At 43.4% G+C, this 19,494-nt stretch overlaps 1 protein-coding gene across 8 annotated transcripts in view; it reads left to right on the top strand.

Moving 5' to 3' along the window:
• Positions 1-19,494, top strand: part of NCOA1 (nuclear receptor coactivator 1) — a 348,679-nt gene that overhangs the window by 217,444 nt on the left and 111,741 nt on the right. For all 8 annotated transcript variants that reach the window (XM_077812334.1, XM_077812333.1, XM_077812328.1 and 5 more), the window contains one exon: positions 3,619-3,785. In XM_077812334.1, the coding sequence (XP_077668460.1) occupies positions 3,619-3,785 (167 nt within the window). The remainder of the gene's footprint in view (positions 1-3,618; positions 3,786-19,494) is intronic.

Genomic DNA, 19,494 nt, shown 5'->3' with positions numbered 1-19,494 from the left:
TGCTTATAAAGTGATCCACTAGATTTGCTTTAGTTGCTTTTGCAAACAGAGATTGATTGTAGTTTTTCTTTCTTCTTCTTTTTTGTTTTTCTTTCATTCAAACTTTTACCTTTTAACTTACGAAATCTCAGACCTTTGGCATTGTGCCTCATATTTCTCTTTGGTATCTCACCAGAAAATTTTATTGGCCTATTTACAGCATGCTCTGTGGAGTGTATGTATGTTAATATGTTGAGTAACATTTCCTTTGAAATGCATATGGCAGTGGGGGTGGGGAGATCACACTTTTCAGATAGATGTTCTCTTTCACATACCTCTAGGCCCCTGCCAAGTGCATTAGATCCCTGGAGCTAATGTAATTGGGTATAGTTTAGTCCTTCCCTTGATGTAAGTGGGTCACTTCCTAGAGCACAAAAGTTACTTCAGATTTCACTGATACCAATTACAAAAAGAGGATAAGATGATAGCCTGGACAGACCTAACAATTTTGCGGAAGGTGGAACTCAAACTTGCCACTGGCCTGTTTACATTAACATTTAACTATTTGCTTGGGTATGATACAGCTACCAACCACTTCATTGTCAGCTGCCTGATGGGAGAATGAATGTAACTGTACACACTCCTGAGTTAGCAGCCAATCATTATCTGATCCTGTAAAAGTTATTGGACAGTGCTGCCTGTTTCCCTGAAAAGGCCTCGCAGTCACTTGTTACCTGTCACTTAACAGGAATCTAAGCTACACAGATTTGGCAAACCAGACCAGAAATTTTATTCCTTTTCTCCACACTGTGGAGTTGCCCACAGTCAGGTAGTTGATTATTTTTCAAAATACAGATTCTTCTGGGAGACCACCTGGCTCCTGATCTGCTATATCAGCTGATCAGAAAGTTACCTCTCTGGCTTCTCAACCCTATGTGCAGCAGTTTGGGGAAGGAGAAAGGACAACGAGGTGTAGGAAGGTGAACCTCAGCCTAATGGAGGCACCAGGGAGGAGCCAGAGTTCCAGAACGGTGAGGGGCATGATGGTCCATCTAGGAGTGTGTGCAATTGTTAGTTGTTTACAGAGAGTCCAAGCCACAATGAAGAGGACAGAGGAGAGTGCACACCCGTCAGGGCTAGCAGAAAAAATTAATAATATTGTTAGAAATAAATCAGAAAAAGGAACAACTCTGTAAACCCCGGAACATCTGTGCAGTGTGTGCATAGAGTTTCCTGTGGGTATACGGGTATGTAGTTGGCTGGATATTTGGGGATGGAATAATCTCTAAGGAGCCTAAGCAGTAGCTGCAGACATATCAGAGTGCTGCTCGCTGTACGCTGGTCATAAGCATTTTGTATGTGTCCACTTTTACAGAGTGACTACCACAGAGGTGGGCAAACTATGTCCCGTGGGCCATACCCGGCCCGCTGGACTGTCCTGCCCGACCCCCGAGCTCCCGGCCCTGGAGGCTAGTCCCTGGCCCCTCCCCTGCTCTCCTCCCTCCCCTGCAGCTACACTGCCACACAGGGAGCGTGGCTTGCGCCCGCCCACCTCCCAGGCTTTCCAATAAGCCTGTCCTGCTGCTCTGAGCGGCATGGTGGGGAGGGTTAGATAAGGGGCAGGAGGTCCTGGGGGGCAGTCAGGGGACAGTTGGATGGGGTGGAGGTTCGGGGGGCAGTCAGGAGACAGGGAGCAGGCGGGTTGGATAGGGGGTGGGGTCTTGGGGGGACAGTTAGGGACGGGGGTCCCAGGAGGGGGCGGTCAGGGGACAAGGAGTGTGGGGGGGGTTGGATGGGTTGGGGGTCCTGGGGGGCCTCTCTGGGGCGGGGGTGTGGATAGGGGTTGGGACAGTCAGGGGACAGGGAGAAGGAGGGGGTTGGATAGGGGGTTGGATAGGGGGTGGGGACCTGGGGGGCGGTTAGGGGTGGGGGGTCCTGGGAGTGGGCGGTCAGGGGACAAGGAGCAGGGGGGTTGGATGGTTCGGGGGTTCTGAGGGGGGCAGTCAGGGGGCGGGAAGTGGGAGGGGTGGATAGAGTGAGGGGCCAGGCTGTTTGCGGAGGCATAGCCTTCCCTACCGAGCCCTCCATACCGTTTTGCAACCCCGACGTGGCCCTCAGGCCAGAAAGTTTGCCCACCTCTGGACTACCACATACAGAAGATGGAACTGATCACTTTTTGCAGCTTTTAGCTTGTTCCTCTGCACAACCTCCTGCACTGGCTGGACAGAACTTGACTCCATGCTCAGAGAATTTTCAGTCCCCAACATATTCCTTTTAATTTTCCCTGTCTCTTTCCATCTGATGAATGTACCTTGTAGCATTTGCCTTATGATCTGGAAACTGTTCTAGCTCAGTTTCAAAATTGTGGCCTGTTTGTGACCTACCACTCATGTCACATCAGCTTGTTAATTGTTGAGAATAATCCATTTTTAGATGATATTTTCTGAAATCATTTATTATTCTGCGTCCTTCTGAAGGTTGCAAGGAAGGTGATTTGACTGTTTTTATAAAAACTTTTATTTAGCAAATAGTGTGTATATATACATTTTTACTTGCTAGTCTCTATAAGAGACTCTCCATTGGCTGTTAAGAGTATAAGGCCTATAATTCACATTTGAGCAGTTCTGATTCCACTCAGTAGAGGTTTCAGAGTGGTAGCCATGTTAGTCTGTATCAACAAAAAAACCGAGGTTAGTGATAGAGAGGGGGGCGTATGTGTGTCACAGAGCAGTTCATTGCACTCTTTTCCTGTTCGCAGTGTCTTTGGCACAGAAATATGTTATAGTCTCTAGAGGGACTCTCATGAGAGCTAAGTTACAGCTCAGCTGTTGGCAGTTTGTCCACACCTCTGAATTTTGCCATAGGGAAAGAGTTCATGGGGAAGTATTTGGCCCTTTCATTTGGCTCTGACCTCAAGGAGGAGAGCTGCTGTTGGCATTTGTTGGGATGATACCAATAGCAATACTGAAAGAAAAGGAGTACTTGTGGCACCTTAGAGACTAACCAATTTATTTGAGCATGAGCTTTCGTGAGCTACAGCTCACTTCATCGGATGCATACTGTGGATGAAGTGAGCTGTAGCTCACGAAAGCTCATGCTCAAATAAATTGGTTAGTCTCTAAGGTGCCACAAGTACTCCTTTTCTTTTTGCGAATACAGACTAACACGGCTGTTACTCTGAAAATAACAATACTGCTTTTCATCCCAGTCCTGCCACTGAAGTCAACTAAAAATAAAATGTGAATCTTCAGTGGACTTTGTTGATCCTTTGTGTGTGACGTTAGGACTGCTTTGCACCAGCTTGAATGCTGGCTTTGGCAAGGTAAGTGGCACTGCAGGTTTATAGTTCCCTTTCTGAAATAAGCAAGGAGTCCTGAATGTTGGTTTCTAAAAAGATATCTTTGAGGAATGTATTGAGTCTGCATTGTGCATGTCTTCCTGGGCTTTCGTTCTGTGACTCATTCTGCATAAAAATAGGCAAGGGCCTGAACCAAATCGTCCTGCATTTTGCAGACATTCAGATTGCAGCTTCGTCCTGTCTCTAAGCAGAAAAGTTTCTGGGTGCCTGATAGACACACACATGCCTGTTTGGGGGAAGCAGTGGGAAAGTCATTAACCTGGAGTTTTGTTTTGTCACAGCAATGAAAAGCGACGCCGGGAGCAAGAGAATAAATACTTAGAGGAGCTGGCGGAGCTGCTGTCGGCAAACATTGGCGACATCGACACCCTGAGTGTCAAGCCAGACAAATGCAAGATTCTAAAAAAGACGGTCGACCAAATCCAGCAGATGAAGAGGTTGGAACAAGGTAAGGCTTGAACTCTGGGGCTGTGAGCCTGATAGAAAGACCATGCTCTGTTTGCATCGGCAGTATTGATTAAGTTACAAACAATAACCATGACATAGAGACAATTCTCTTCTATAAAGTTTTTCTTCTCCCACTTGTAAGGCATTTCCATGAAAGAAAGTATCATTTGTTTCTGTAGATGGTTACTTGAAGTCGTAATATTCTGTTTGTGATGATGTCCTCATTTCCAGAGTGATCGGTTAAGCACTTTAAGTCTGCACACTCTAATGCTGAGCATTTATCTGGTTTATCCTGGAAGTGCTTTACCAGCACTGAGCCCAGTTCTAATTCACAGGAGTCATCCTTCCTCCTATGAGCATTCCCGTTAATTTGAACAGGACTGCTCTTAAAAGTGAAGTTTTCAGGATCAAGCTTGTTAACTAATGAATCTCTGATGTCACTGTAAGGTAGGTACATATGCATTAAACCCATTTTGAAGATGGGTAGGATGAGAGGCTGAGGAGGGCGTGGCTTTAGGAGCTGGTATTAGATTTTAGAAATTTTTGCTGGCTCTTAGTCTTGTGCTTGTATTGCTAGACCAGGCTTCTCTTCTATGTGACTTTAAGCAAGGAGAAAGCATCAGAAACAATGAACTCTTTAAAGACCAACTTTTGTGCCATTGTCCCTAATCATTTAAAAAGAGGAAGGAGACATTCAGAATGCTCTCTGAATAGAATGCTTTCTCCAAGCTTTCCACATGGCATCAGGAGGCCTTTAAAGAAAAAAAGGGGATGTTTCTATATCAGTTTGTCAATAAATGAAAGCTTTGCTTAGCATCCCAAGGAGTTCTGCAGTGCTGAAGGTCTGGGGATGTGGGGCAGTGGGTTAGTTGTTACAGGAATAGGACTGGGCATCAGGAGATCTGGGTTTTCTGCCCAGCTTTGCCACACAGTTGCACTGTGTGACCTTGAGCGATTAATTTAATTTCATCTTACATGGTTCCCCATCTGCACAATGAATCTAAACATTACCTATCCATCCATCACTGATGTGTCTGGGCACCATAAACAAAATTAAGAGAAGAATCATTTCTGTCTGAAAAAGACCCACCTCTCCCTCATTTGAAGCCGTTGTATTGACAGGGATAATTCTCCCATCCTTCACCTTTGTGAGGCTAAATTTATTGTTTGAAAAGCACTTTGGGACCCTCAGATGAAAGTCACTTGAAGTATTCCTTTTGGGGTTGAAGTTCACCCCTGTGCAGATCAAGCCCAAACCATATGCGCCACGTAAATCCAAAGGTCTTAGGAAACCAGGATTAAGTGCTGCATGTAGAACCCACAAGTGAGTATGTGTTATAGGTCCCCTTCTGTGCCAGTCTGCAGAGGATATGAGTGGTTACAGCCCCCAGCTGTAGCAGCTCATGCTTTTAGCTCTGGAGATACCTGGTTGGGGCAGCCATCACATAGTCCTTGGGGTGAATTTCACCCATTAGTAACCGAAGCAAGACAGGCTTGCCCACGCTTCAGCCAATTCCTTTTGCCAAAATTCATGCTGGACATTTTCAGAATTAAATATTGTTGCCTTGTAACAGATGTTGAAGATTTCATAAACACAGTACTTGGCTTGTGTATGTGTGCGCTAACTTCAATCCTATTTAGTTCTTCATTGAGTACACCGTTTTAGGTTGTATGTGCAGGAGTCATTGGCATGGATCCTCCTCACAGACTATTATTTTAGGAATGGAAATGCAGAACGCAGACTCCATAGAGTTAAAAAGGGGGAGAGGGGGCTGTTGTGAAACAGTCATCTCTGATTAAGTGTTGTGTGTGTTACTTGGCCGTACTGTCGTCGCGAAGAAACAGGGAAACTGTTTTCAGATTTCATTCAGGTTACGTCTGAAATCTGAAAAGAATTTCATAGTGGGTAGGTACTTAAGAGATTCTTAGTTACTGGCACTTCAGTATTCATTAGTTTTCTTGACATTGCACAGCAGGGCTGAACATTAACTAGGATAAGTGCTACTTAAAAATATTGTTCCTTGAACTTTGTTCTGTATTGCCGGCTTATTTGGTACTGCACTGCACTGCTGAAGAAATGAAATTTCACCTCTGCGTTTTCTTAGCTAGCATTTCATTGCAGAGGCATTTAGCTTGAGAAGGTGATGGAGAAATGTTGAAATGTCAGTACATTTGCACTGGGGTCACGAGAAGCTTTTTCAATACTTGCATTTGTACCGAATGTTACACACATGTTGTTTGTTTCCTTATCTCCTTTCTGTTCTCCCCTCGTCTTTATTTCCATGTAGCCCCAGTCAAGAATCAATTAGTGTCAGCTGATTGCTTAGGTTCTGGTTTTGCTTCGGAAGCATTGTGAATGGCAGAGCATCTACTGCAAAGCCAGAGGACTTGCATTATGATCTGTTGAGAGCAAGGGAAGCCAGAGCTCTGCCTGAGGAAGAGGGTCACATACATCTTGGGAGTGCATTTAATGTGGCCTACGACAGCACTCAGAAGCACAGTGAAAACTTTCACAGGTACAGCCCTCGGTGCCCAGCTAGGCAACAGCAGCCAAGAGCATGCTTAATGCCATAGGGTTAGAGATGGGAATGAGACTTGAGGCTTATCCAGAAATAGTGGAGCATTTTACATCAAGATGAGGCAAGGACTTCATTGTGTGGTCGAGTCAAGTCAGCAGCTCAGTGTGTTGCAATGTGTTGAACAGATGAAGTCTAGGAACATCCATCTGTTATCGCTGGGCAGCCTAATGGGTTAAGAGCCACTCGCTGGCGCACTCTCTTGAATGGAAAGCTGTATATTTGTGGTGTCAAGACATTTAAGTGGAGTGTACCCACTTGGCAGTGGTGTGATAAGGAATTCATTAGTTTTACAACACCTACATGTGTGTGAGAGAGTGTGAGAATGTGTGTGAGTTTGTTGTGCGCTCTTCATTCCTGTGCTGCTACTCTTAATGCACTGCAACAGGTGTTCCCCAACACAAGAATTACAAATCCGAATCCCACATGCAGGTGTTCAAATGGGCACTTATGTAAAGCTTGTCTTATGTTACATACACCTCTCTCTCTCTATATATACAGTGATTGCACGTGGGCAAGGCAAGCTTTAAAAAAAACACACATACACCTAAAAGCTCATCTGAGCATCCAGTTGGTTGTCTTTTAGGGAGCCCACCTGTGGAATTTAAGTTGTTTTCCAGCAATGACCAGAGTAGGGCAGGGTTCTTGGCACTGGGCCACATAATGGTTGACATTTTTGGTGGACAGCACAACACTAACACGGGGAAATATATAATCCATTTTTATTGTTGCAATGCTTAATTTAAAAAACAAAATAGCAAACTAAAATAATCTGCCCAATGGGGAACATAATTGATAGGAAAAGGAGAAATGTTACACTGAACGTGCAAACAGAGCAGCAGAGGCGGAGGGAATTTAAATGAAGTAAAGTAGGGGACAAAATCCCTTTAAATTCTGTTAGAAAATTCCTAAATGAAAGCCTGTGTTGAGTGCCGAGCACTTATCAGAGTTCTCTGCAAATTGTGAAGTTATGGGAGCCAGCAGGTGTAAGCTCATAATGAATGGAAACAATCTACAATTCAGCCACTTCTTGCCAAGTGTTCACTCACTAGTGGAAGTTTCCCCCACTGTCAGCTTGAAGAGTTTGTTTCTCCTGAAGATTTAGAGGTCACATCTCCTCAGCTTTTCCTCCCCAAAATCATCTTTGTGTCTCTCTCTCTCTCTCTCTCTCTCTGCAGGATCTTACTTCCTTTTGTCCCACAAAATGGTGGAAGAACCAAAAGGAGGCAGGAAATCTTGTAAATGCATCACATAGATCAGCTAAGCCCTCCCTCCCCATCCCCCAGCACGCCTGGCGGCTGTTATTTAAAGTATGAAGCAAATGCTTTTAGAAAAGATTCCTAGGTTTGGACACTTTCCAATGTTAGTAATGTACAGTTGGCAGAACAAGCCGTTTGCGGCTGTGGCAACAACCTGAAATTCATCTGCCAAGACAGCAATAAATGCAGCAGAGGAAGGGTCCAGAAAGTTAATTTTTCAGCACTCATCTGTCCCACAAAAGTTTTTAGATTTTGAGTTAGTGCAACGTTGTGAATTTTGCTTTTCAGGCCTTCGATAGTGCTTTAGCAAAGTCCCTTAGACAGGGACAAGAACAAAAGCTCACTGTAGTCATTTGGGCCACATGTAACATTGGAGTGAAAAGGGAAAAATAATTGAATCCAGGTGTCTTGTTGAACATAATATTTTTAATAGGCTTGCTATTGTGGGTATGCCTGGAGGCAGGGGAGCAGGGATAGATTCAGAAGTTTGGAGTTTCCTAAGAATTTGGGAAACTTGTCCCATAATGAGTTTGGTGGTGGGGAGATTTTTGTTGGATGAACGTGGGGCCACATGATAGATGCTAGTCACATTGCTAAGTGCTTTGCAGGAAGGCTCCCAAACGTCATGGTGATGGACCCATGAAATAACCTGGATAGTACTGATGCACTTACCAAATGTAGATCAACCCATCCAAGGTGCTGCCTCCAACATAGGTCCATTACACAGATCTATGCCGCTTCTCTTTAAACCAGTTTGCTAGATAAGGTGTTAATAGTTCATTGAGAGAGTAATCCTTAAAAGCTGACCTAGAGAGACAGGATGTACATCCAAGAAGGTCCTGCTTCTGAGATTTAATAAATCTTTGTTTCACAAATCAACTGGGAGGGGAGAAAGAGATGACTTTATGGCGATAAGGCCCTGCTTGCTGTACAGTAGAAATGGTACATTTTGTAGTGCTTTGTCCATATTACTTTAAGAAGGTCAGTGAAGGCAGCGAGGTCTGTAGGAATGAGCACAGGGTAGAAAATCAGGAATTGCTGAGTTCTAATCCAGGCTGTGTAGCTGACTCACTCTGTGGCCTTGAGTAAGTCACTTTACTTTTACATGCCACAGTTTCCTCATCTGAAAAATGGGTAACATATTTACTCACCTACCCCAAACAGGTGTTGTAAGGATTAATATCTGTGCAGTATTTTGAACACACAACATGAAAGATAAATGCTATCTATTATTATTTAGTTGCCTACATAGATTGTAAGCTCTTTGGGGCAGGGCCTTCTTTTTGCTACATATTTGTACAGTAAAACAGTGGAGCCTTGGCCCATCACTGAGGCTTCTAGGTCCTATTTGCAGAATACTGCTACTAATTCTCAAGTGGTGGGGCCTCCATTATTCCCCTGGGACACTGTTCCCACAGGCTAATGGACTCAGGAAGTGTTTCCCAATTCACTCTGATTTTTCCCTTTTTTAATTTCATCTCTTCACCGCTCATTATATTCTCTTCCCCCTCCTACCTTCAAACACACAGTTTACAATTCTTCTACCTCCTTGGTGTTTACAACCTTCAGATGTTTGCTCATTGTTCTCATAGCCTCACTTACCCACACTACTGTATACAGATTCAGCCTATTTAATTTTCCATCACAAATCCAACCCCAGTGATTTTATTGCTCTTTCTGAACTCCCTTCAATTTATCGATATCTTTCTGGCAGTGAGATGCCTAGGACTGAACACATTGTTCCAGGTGAGGTCACCCCGGAGCCAAATAAAGAGAGACTGACTCTTTGCTCTAAGACAGGATGCAGCTCTGCTCTGCTGGGATGTGTGTCTTGGTTTTTGGAAGGATATTTTTTTCCGAATTTTAAATAAATAAGTTCCTTGTGTGAAGGCACTAGCCTTTGTGTTACAAAACAAATAGCGGGAAAGAGTCTGGAAGGAGAGGGGTGGGGAAGTCCCTGGTGCTGGTGGATCTATTGTCAGAGAGAGGGTATTTTTTCCCTTTTAGACCTACCAACTTTGACTGTGTCCATTTTAAGACTGTCACCCAATCATTTGCCCCAAACACCCCTCCATTGATAGGGTGCTTAATTTCTTTTCAAAGTGGTAGTTTAAATGCAGCATCTTAATAGCATAAATCAAATAGTATTGAACTTTTGATCAGGATCTGCAAACTCTATCATCACCACAGAGGATTGTCCTTGAAAACCCTCCTAACAATTATTACAAGTAAATCTACAGCAAAGAATATTCAAGGGGGACCACCTTTTTTCCCCCTACTGTATTTGCTTTTTTGCTGTTTGCTTTCTTCTGCACCTGCTGTGCTGCAGTACATCATTAGTGCTCTGTGGAGATCAGTGTTTAGAACCAGAGTTACTTTTGTGTTCATTAGTTCAGCAGGTGCATCCCCCTGTTCTGCGTCCACAGTATTTGGTATGCCAATTATTTAGTTAGTACCTGGTAGCCCCAGTCAATTTATTCCATGGTCTCCAAAATAAAGGAGTTTATTCCATGGCTACCGTGACAGTGTGTCATACCACTTATAAATCCTACATAGGCAACTATGAACTCTCAGGCTGTCCATGCAGACAAAGGGGTTCTCATGGCAGAAGGGAGATCATAAGAATGAACCCTCTGCCCTCCTGTGTGGTATGGTATGGTAGTGTTAGGTTCAGTTTGCAGATCTTTAATAATAGTATTTCTGTTACAGTGCTGCCCATAAAACTTGACTGATCTGTGGATGTTTTAGTAGTGTGGTGGACTAGGAATTATCTTCTCTTATAAATATTCAGTATTGTACCAGATGTGATCATTGTGCTGTCAGCGTCCTCCCTCTGTTTTTCACCTGCTGTCTCATCATATGTTTAGACTGTAAGCTCTTTGCGGCATTGTGTTTGTACAGCATCTAAACCAACAGGGCCTGATTCTTCGTTGGGCCATCTATGCACTACGTTTGAGTGAATCTAGCATTGGTGAAAGGTGGGAGATTGACAGCCCTGGACTGACTGCTTCCATCCACTGAGCAGGTTCGGCAAAGCCAATAATGGTGTGAGCTTTCAGAAGCTGCCCTGCTGAAGCATCTTCAGTCTGAGTTGCGGGAGACCCTGTCAGGGACAAGAGAGGAATTTAGGCTCCATGGTTCATTTTGTAGTAACAGTGATGATAACATTTGCATGGTTCTGTGTATGTTTATTAAAGATCTTAAAATTAAACAGCACAAGAATACTGGGAGCAAATATTATATGTACTCTACAGGTAAGGAAACGGAGGCACAGAGAGACTGTCCAAGTTTACACCAGAAGCCAGTGGCAGAATAGGGATTAGCACTCTGTTAGACTTCCTAGCTCCCAGTGACGTACTAGAACACTAGGCCTTAGCCCTAATGGACTGGGCTGAGATTGTTTTCAGTTAGTGACCATTTTTATGAATTTTTTTGCAGTGTGAACATTTATCCCTTATGAACTAGACTGAGACCCACCAAACTCATTTCACACCGGGGCTAATGAACTTGTAAGTGCAGACTTTTTTGTTCACGAAATTCTGCATTCTGGAGCCTCGTGCTGGGCCTGAAGATTGGGTAGAGTGCTTTCCTCCTTAAGGAAATTCTTTCTAAATGATGGTTGCCAGTCGATATCCACTCTGCTCTGGTCACTTTCTGTCCAATTTCTACCTGGTCTGAGTAGCCTTTGAGGATACATTTATTATTATTAGCAAACAAAACCTATGGTTAGTGACGGTTAAGGTTGCAGCAGGACACACCTTACACATCCACAACCGGAAAAGCATGGAAATAAGAACTTAAGGGAGAGACATGCGCACATTTGCATTGCCTGTAGCATTGCTGATAACCTGCTTCAGCACTCTGTGTGGCTTTCATTTCCGTCCTCAACAGATAGCCAAAAGCAATACATACCCCATCTTTGTCAGACTCTAACAAAAACCACTAACCTCCTATGCTTTTGTATTAATTATGTCAACAGATCAGCACGTGTTGCACATTCCATGAATCTGGAAAGCTATTCTGCTGAACATTGCTAAGGTCACTGTAAAGTTTTTGTACTAGAGTGCAAGCTTGATGAAGTTGGGATATGTATGACTTTAAGTGACTTGCTCAAGTTCACATGCTGAATCTGTTATAGAGCCAGGAAATAAACCCAGATTTTCTGAGACTCAGTCCAGAGCCTTGAGCACAAGATCATCTTTCTCCTCTATTCTGCTGTTGTTCTAACTGCTTTCTGATGTTAGTCTCCATGTCATGCAGCATTCTCATATCTTTGATGTTTGCAGTCAACTCAGTAGTCATGTGATGTCCTGTTATAAGAACACAATGTTGTTACAACTATTAATGACAAATGGGGAAAATACCAAACAAACTCAGATCTACAGAAATACAAATTCTAATGGTTGTTACTCAGGCTGTCACTATTTGGTGTTAATTTGAATCCAAAGTAGATAATGACTACAGAACACCAAGCTGGGATGCCAAGTCTGTGGCTGTGGAGGAAACCTCCCAATCCTTTCCTGAGAGCCCTGTTCCTCTCTGGCATGGTGTGTGTCTGGAGGGAGAAATGTCACTCTCTTCTGACTTAAAGATCCACACCATGTGATCTTTACTCTTTGGCGAGGTGTCAGATTTTTGCAGTTTCAGCCTAACACAGCCACATTTTCAAGACAGTGTGACTTAACCAAAGCGCTTGTTGTGTGAAAGGTGACACAGCAGGATAAATGTTCAGCGTCCAGTGTTGGTGGAAAATATGTATTTGATTCCCAGCACCTTCTGCTCAGAACAAGCCCAGAATGATTTGGTCTTGTCCAATCTGTCTCTGAGGGACACACACCCCTGCCTTTGGGAGGGTATTCCACAGCCTGAGAGATCTCATTGTCAGTAAGTCAGCCTAGATTTTCTTTTACACACAGAATGTAAGCCCATTTCTCCTTTCTTACACTCTGAACAATTCCTGTCTCTTTATGGGCCATCTGATTGAGGGGTGATGAGGAGCTACCTTGTGCCTTGGGAATCTCTGAGAGGGATTTTCTGCCCTAACTCCCTCGCTTAGGATGATCACACCTTATACGCCTGCTGCAGTATCTAGTATTGTGTAACTTCCTACTCAAACATGATGATCACTTCCCACAACTTGCTACATTACTTTTTGTCAATTACCTTCCTTTATGGTCTGTCAGCTACTTTTCAGTTCGTGTAATGTCGTTCATATTCAAAATGATCTAAATTATCTTTTCAAGAAAGATTTTAAGACAGAAAAATTTCTCATCCACTGCATTTCTTTCATCCAGTCATTTTGTAATTACGTACCAAAAGATCAAAGATTTTTATAGAATGGTTTCATCTTTATAAAACTCAAGTGTGAGGTGCTCATGGTTTCATTATGCTCCTGTCACTGGCATAGTTTGTCCTAAATATTTCACTAAAGATTAATGTCAGATGTATGGGTTTACCTTATCCCTCATCTCTTTGTTGTATTCACCTCTCATCTGCCACCACATACTTAGATTATAAGCTTTTGAGGGCAGGAACTGTCTTTTCATTATTGTGTTTACAGCACCCAACATGATGGGGCTCTGATCCTTGATTGGGGCCTCTAGGTTCTACCTCAGTACAAATAAGAAATAATAATAGTGATGGATGTTAATTGTCAGGACTTATCATTTCCTTTTTTGCGGGGGAGGAGGTGGAAACTGGTATCACATTTCCCTATTTTTTGCAGTCTCTCTGGTACCTGCCAACTTCTTCAGGCCTTCTAAAAAAAAACAATTGCCAATGGTTTGGTAAGCTTATTTGGAAATGATTGTAAGATCCTGGGAGCTTTAACATCTGGACCATACACTCATATATATTCAGTTTTCCATTATTCTTGGTCTGTTGTATCAATAGCGATCTCGTCATTGCATCCTAGTCCTATCCACTTCATTACATTAGTTGTCTTACTAAAGAATGAGTTTGTTCAAGGTGTGGAACAGCCTTTTAAAATCCTTAGAATTGCCATTCATTTAATCTCCCTCCTCTTTCTAGTATTAGTCCTTTCTCCTGATAGTCTGATAAAAATACTTGAATCCCTCCAGCGGCATTAACTCCTAGTCTTGAATTGTCTGTCTGTAACTTCCCCTGCAAGTGTCAACTTATTCTAAATATTCTTGCTTGGTTATTTCTACGCTTTGCCGGGATCGTTGCCTTTAGTTCTCTGAGCAGTTCCTCTAGATGCCCATCTTGGCTACTGCTTTATCTCTTGCATTTTTCTTTTTCAGGGGAATGTATGTTTTGTCTTAATTATGATCTCTTCTGAAGGTTCTCTGTCTTTCCTTCCCCCACCAGGATCCCTTAGACCAGCAAGCAGAGGGGATTCTTAGAGCCTGGATCTCCCCTCTTTAAAAAAAAAGGTGGTCGTCTATCTCCACAGCCCTGTCTCCACCTTTTGTAGCCTGCAGAGGGGGCGGTCCAGGTCCAAGGTCTGTTCATGGGAATGGAGCAGAGAATGGGGAAGGATGGTAGGGCTGAGAAGACACATTGTTTTCCCCTCCACCCTCCTCCCCACATCCTCTCTCCCCCTCCCCAATCCTTCCTAGTTTAAGCTATTCCTCCCCGGGGGCAGCGTCACCCGATGTGCCAACTGGAGGTTCATCCACAGGGCCTGGCTCAACTGCATTCCACTGAACGGAGCCATCTGCCACAGGAATTGGGACAAGTGATGAAGGAAATGTGGCTATGCTAACAAGACACTACCCCACATCCTCTGTAGCTGCAAGCCCCATTGCAGAGCCTGGCAGCTGCGACAGATCACCATCCAAGATCGCCTGGTCAGAACCATCCCACCGCCTGCAGGGAAGGTTGCCGTGTATTCGGCAGACCCTGGAATCGACAGCCAACTGCGACCGGACATCGTCATCACCAACGAGGACTGGATGAAGATCATCCTGGTAGACGTCACCGTGCCCTTCGAGAATAAGACCCCGGGCCTTCCACAATGCCTAAGCTCGAAAGGTGGGGAAATACACCCATCTGGCTGAAACCTTGAGAGCTAGGGGTTACCAAGTTCAGACACACATGCTGATCGTCAGAGCCTTGGGTGCATGGGACCCCAGTAAGAGCGAGTGCTGAGAGAATGCGGAATCGGTCAATGCTACGCTTGGCTGATGTGTCAACTCAGGGTGTTAGTCGCCATCAGATGGTCAAGGGACATCTACATAGGACACATCACCGGTCATCGACAATAACAGAAGGGATGAGCTGGAGTGCTAAGGAGAAGCGAAGTGGGGAAAGTAACTGAAATACTTTCCTCATGGATTGTATTTTCTAAGGTTTTAGAGTAACAGCTGTGTTAGTCTGTATTCGCAAAAAGAAAAGGAGTACTTGTGGCACCTTAGAGACTAACCAATTTATTTGAGCATAAGCTTTCGTGAGCTACAGCTCACTTCATCGGATGCATACTGTGGAAAGTGTAGATCTTTTTATACACACAAAACATGAAAAAATACCTCCGCCCACCTCACTCTCCTGCTGGTAATAGCTTATCTAAAGTGATCACTCTCCTTACAATGTGTATGATAATCAAGTTGGGCCATTTCCAGCACAAATCCAGGTTTTCTCCCCCACCCCCTGGCCTGTCTCCCAAGATTTGTGAGAGTGATGGGTCATCCTTCAGGATAGGTTGTAGATCTTTAATAATGCATTGGAGGGCTTTTAGTTGGGGGCTGAAGGTGACGGCTAGTGGCGTTCTGTTATTTTCTTTGTTAGGCCTGTCCTTTAGTAGGTGACTTCTGGGAACTCTTCTGGCTCTATCAATCCGTTTCTTCACTTCCACAGGTGGGTATTGTAGTTGTAAGAATGCTTGATAGAGCTCTTGTAGGTGTTTGTCTCTGTCTGAGGGGTTGGAGCAAATGCGGTTATATCGCAGAGCTTGGCTGTAGACAATGGATCATGTGGTGTGGTCAGGGTGAAAGATGGAGGCATGTAGGTAGGAATAGCGGTCAGTAGGTTTCCGGTGTAGGGTGGTGTTTATGTGACCATCGTTTATTAGCACTGTAGTGTCCAGGAAGTGGCTCTCTTGTGTGGACTGGACCAGGCTGAGGTTGATGGTGGGATGGAAATTGTTGAAATCATGGTGGAATTCCTCAAGGGCTTCTTTTCCATGGGTCCAGATGATGAAGATGTCATCAATATAGCGCAAGTAGAGTAGGGGCGTTAGGGGACGAGAGCTGAGGAGGCGTTGTTCTAAGTCAGCCATAAAAATGTTGGCATACTGTGGGGCCATGCGGGTACCCATAGCAGTGCCGCTGATTTGAAGGTATACATGGTCCCCAAATGTAAAATAGTTATGGGTAAGGACAAAGACACAAAGTTCAGCCACCAGGTTTGCCGTGACATTATCGGGGATAATAGTAAATGGACACAAATCAGATGTCAAGAATTATAACATTCATAAACCAGTCGGAGAACACTTCAGTCTCTCTGGTCACGCGATTACAGACATGAAAGTTGCGGTATTACAACAAAAAAAATTCAAATCCAGACTCCAGCGAGAGACTGTTGAATTGGAATTCATTTGCAAATTGGATACAGTTAACTTAGGCTTGAATAGAGCCTGGGAGTGGCTAAGTCATTATGCAAGGTAACCTATTTCCCCTTGTTTTTTCCTACCCCCCGCATCCCCCCCCAGACGTTCTTGTTAAACCCTGGATTTGTGCTGGAAATGGCCCACTTTGATTATCATACACGTTGTAAGGAGAGTGGTCACTTTAGATAAGCTTTACCAGCAGGAGAGTGAGGTGGGGGGAGGTATTTTTTCATGCTTTGTGTGTATAAAAAGATCTTCTACACTTTCCACAGTATGCATCCAATGAAGTGAGCTGTAGCTCACGAAAGCTTATGCTCAAATAAATTGGTTAGTCTCTAAGGTGCCACAAGTACTCCTTTTCTTTTTGTATTTTCTAAACGGACAATCTACCCTAATTCTCAATTACTGAGGGACAGTCTTCACTCATTGATATATTTTGCTTTCCTGAACCAAATCTCTGTACAACTTTTCATGAGTGATGTACCCAAATACTTGGATGCTAATATCTAAACTGTATTTGCAAATTTATTCTCCTAAATTTGGGTTATTGCTGATTATGTACTATATGTATCATATGACTTTTAAAAATAATCTTTGTATTTGTGGATGATCTAAGCACTATACCCAGATGTACACATGCTCTTTTCTCAACCTGTGTATTATATAATTTTAACATTAGCTTTAATAAAAATTTTAAATCTCTTCAAAGGAATGTCCCTTCTTCCAGTGGTCCCTGGAGTGGCAGCAGCTAGGCAGCGGTCCTGAGACCAGGAAAAGGCTTCTAGGAGCCAGCAGTAGTACGGAAGCCTAGTGAGATGTCTGGGCAGATTGCCCTGGCCTCCAGTGATCACTGATTTCCTAGGTTTGTGGATGGCCACTATCTCTTCCTTAAGGGGGTTGGGATAATTCCTCCCCCACAATGGAATGGTCAGGGAGAAACTCAGCAATGGGATCTAGATGCAGATTTCTTTCCCCTGAAGTCATGGGTAAAACTCTGGTTTTTACTCCAGGAGGGGATGATTCAGACTGTAGATTAATACTCCTCCTGTTGTATCATGATCTCTAAATCCTCGGCTAAATTCTGTATTCCTCACCTGGGAAAAATTTGGCCCTAGGTTTCACAGTCCCATACAATTTGTTTTCCTGAAATCAAATACTCTTATATTTAGTGAAGCAGTTCTGAAATCAAGTGCCTCATGGTCAGCAGCACGAAGCTTCACAACCAGTTTCTCCCTGTCATTAAGAAGCAGATCCCTTGTGCCAATGGGAGAATAGTGAGGTTCTACTTTCTGGATCATTATGTAGTGAATTACCAGACTGGATCAAACCTCTGAATCACCTAGCCCAATATCCTGTCTCTCAACGGTGACCAATACCAGATACTTCAGAACAGTTACATCATCTCTGTGCAGTTTAGGAACTCTGATCCATTTTTTACTCCTCTCCTAAAAAAATTAAACTATAACTAGAATGTAGTATAAGTGACACCTTATTCACTCACCTGCCCGCCAGAGACCTGCACTGATAACCTCTGACAATTTCTTATCATGGTTTTGCATTTGCGTGCTTTAGTCACCAGTGGTAATCCCAGTCAAGTGTAATGTGTTCTGTTTAATAAGCCAGGTAAACAAAATACCTAGGGGATCTCTCTGCTGGAATGCAACTGTTTTGGGATTTTGAATGTCACACATGATACTCTTGCAGTAAATAAAGTTCTGTAGCAGTGCATTGACTATGAAGCGCTATGTTCAGAAAATAGAGACGCTATAAATTATTTTTAAATATTGTTCCTTAATTCTTAATCTATATTGGTTCTCTTGGCGTCTCACTGGAAAAAAGAGACTCGAGGGAAAATCCTGAGAGATGTTACCTTCAAAGAAGCAAAACTATAAGAAAAGCCATTTTCTCCTAAGTAGCCAAAGTCCCTGCATATATTGTATATGGGCCTGATCCTGAGCAGGGCTGAACACCCACAAACTATGTTGAAGTTATTGTTAATTTTAGATAATGGGCATCTGTCAGGATTAGGTCCTTAGAAGAGACCACATATGAACTAGACGATCTGTGTTATATGTAGGATGATATGATTAGGTCTGTTGCCTGCAATATTAAATCTAGAAAAAAGAAAAGGAGTACTTGTGGCACCTTATAGACTAACCAATTTATTTGAGCATGAGCTTTCGTGAGCTACAGCTCACTTCATCAGATGCATACCGTGGAAACTGCAGCAGACTTTATATATACACAGAGAATATGAAACAATACCTCCTCCCACCCCACTGTCCTGCTGGTAATAGAGCTATTACCAGCAGGAGAGTGAGTTTGTGTGTGTATGGGGGTGGGTTTTTGGAGGGGGGTGAGGGAGTGAGAGAACCTGGATTTGTGCAGGAAATGGCCTAACTTCATTATCATGCACATTGTGTAAAGAGTTGTCACTTTGGATGGGCTATCACCAGCAGGAGAGTGAATTTGTGTGGGGGGGTGGAGGGTGAGAAAACCTGGATTTGTGCTGGAAATGGCCTAACCTGAAGATTACTTTAGATAAGCTATTACCAGCAGGACAGTGGGGTGGGAGGAGGTATTGTTTCATATTCTCTGTGTATATATAAAGTCTGCTGCAGTTTGCACGGTATGCATCTGATGAAGTGAGCTGTAGCTCACGAAAGCTCATGCTCAAATAAATTGGTTAGTCTCTAAGGTGCCACAAGTACTCCTTTTCTTTTTGCGAATACAGACTAACATGGCTGTTACTCTGAAACCTGTCATTAAATCTAGAGAATCTTAAACTTCCTATCTTCTCTGAAATGCACATTTTCTTTTGTAAAGTGATTTGTGGGGCAATAAAAGTTGTCTAACTACTAATTTTGCTGTTTAAGGTTAAAAGAAACATTATTAATTGAAGTTAATTAGGTCCTTGCCCTTCATCTGTATGCATTGAGCAACATCAAGCACCACAGGCTTTGTAGCCTTAACTGGCTTTGCTGTGACTTTGGCATTAATATCATGTGTTTTAAGTTACAATATATGGCGATAGTCTAGGAATGGAGGCTTTGAGACTTGTAGTTAGAGCAGGATGACAGTCACCCTTGTGCAGAGGGCCAGCACATGGCCTGTAGCACTTAAATGTTGTATATGCCTCATGCTGGCCTTCTGCACGGGGTGAAATTCCCTTATTCAGTAATTTGCAAAACCTTGTATTAGGCCTAGGTCTAACAGGTATTAGTGTGACTTGGTGAGGCTCACTGTGGTGTTAGAGCTGGAGGGAGGTGATCACTTCAGTCTGATTCACTTACACTGTAAGTTTGT

This window comes from Eretmochelys imbricata, chromosome 3 (assembly GCF_965152235.1).
Source record: "Eretmochelys imbricata isolate rEreImb1 chromosome 3, rEreImb1.hap1, whole genome shotgun sequence".
Classification (NCBI taxonomy): domain Eukaryota; kingdom Metazoa; phylum Chordata; order Testudines; family Cheloniidae; genus Eretmochelys; species Eretmochelys imbricata.
The sequence above is the reverse complement of the archived record's forward strand: the minus strand, read 5'-3'. Positions and strand labels throughout refer to the sequence as shown.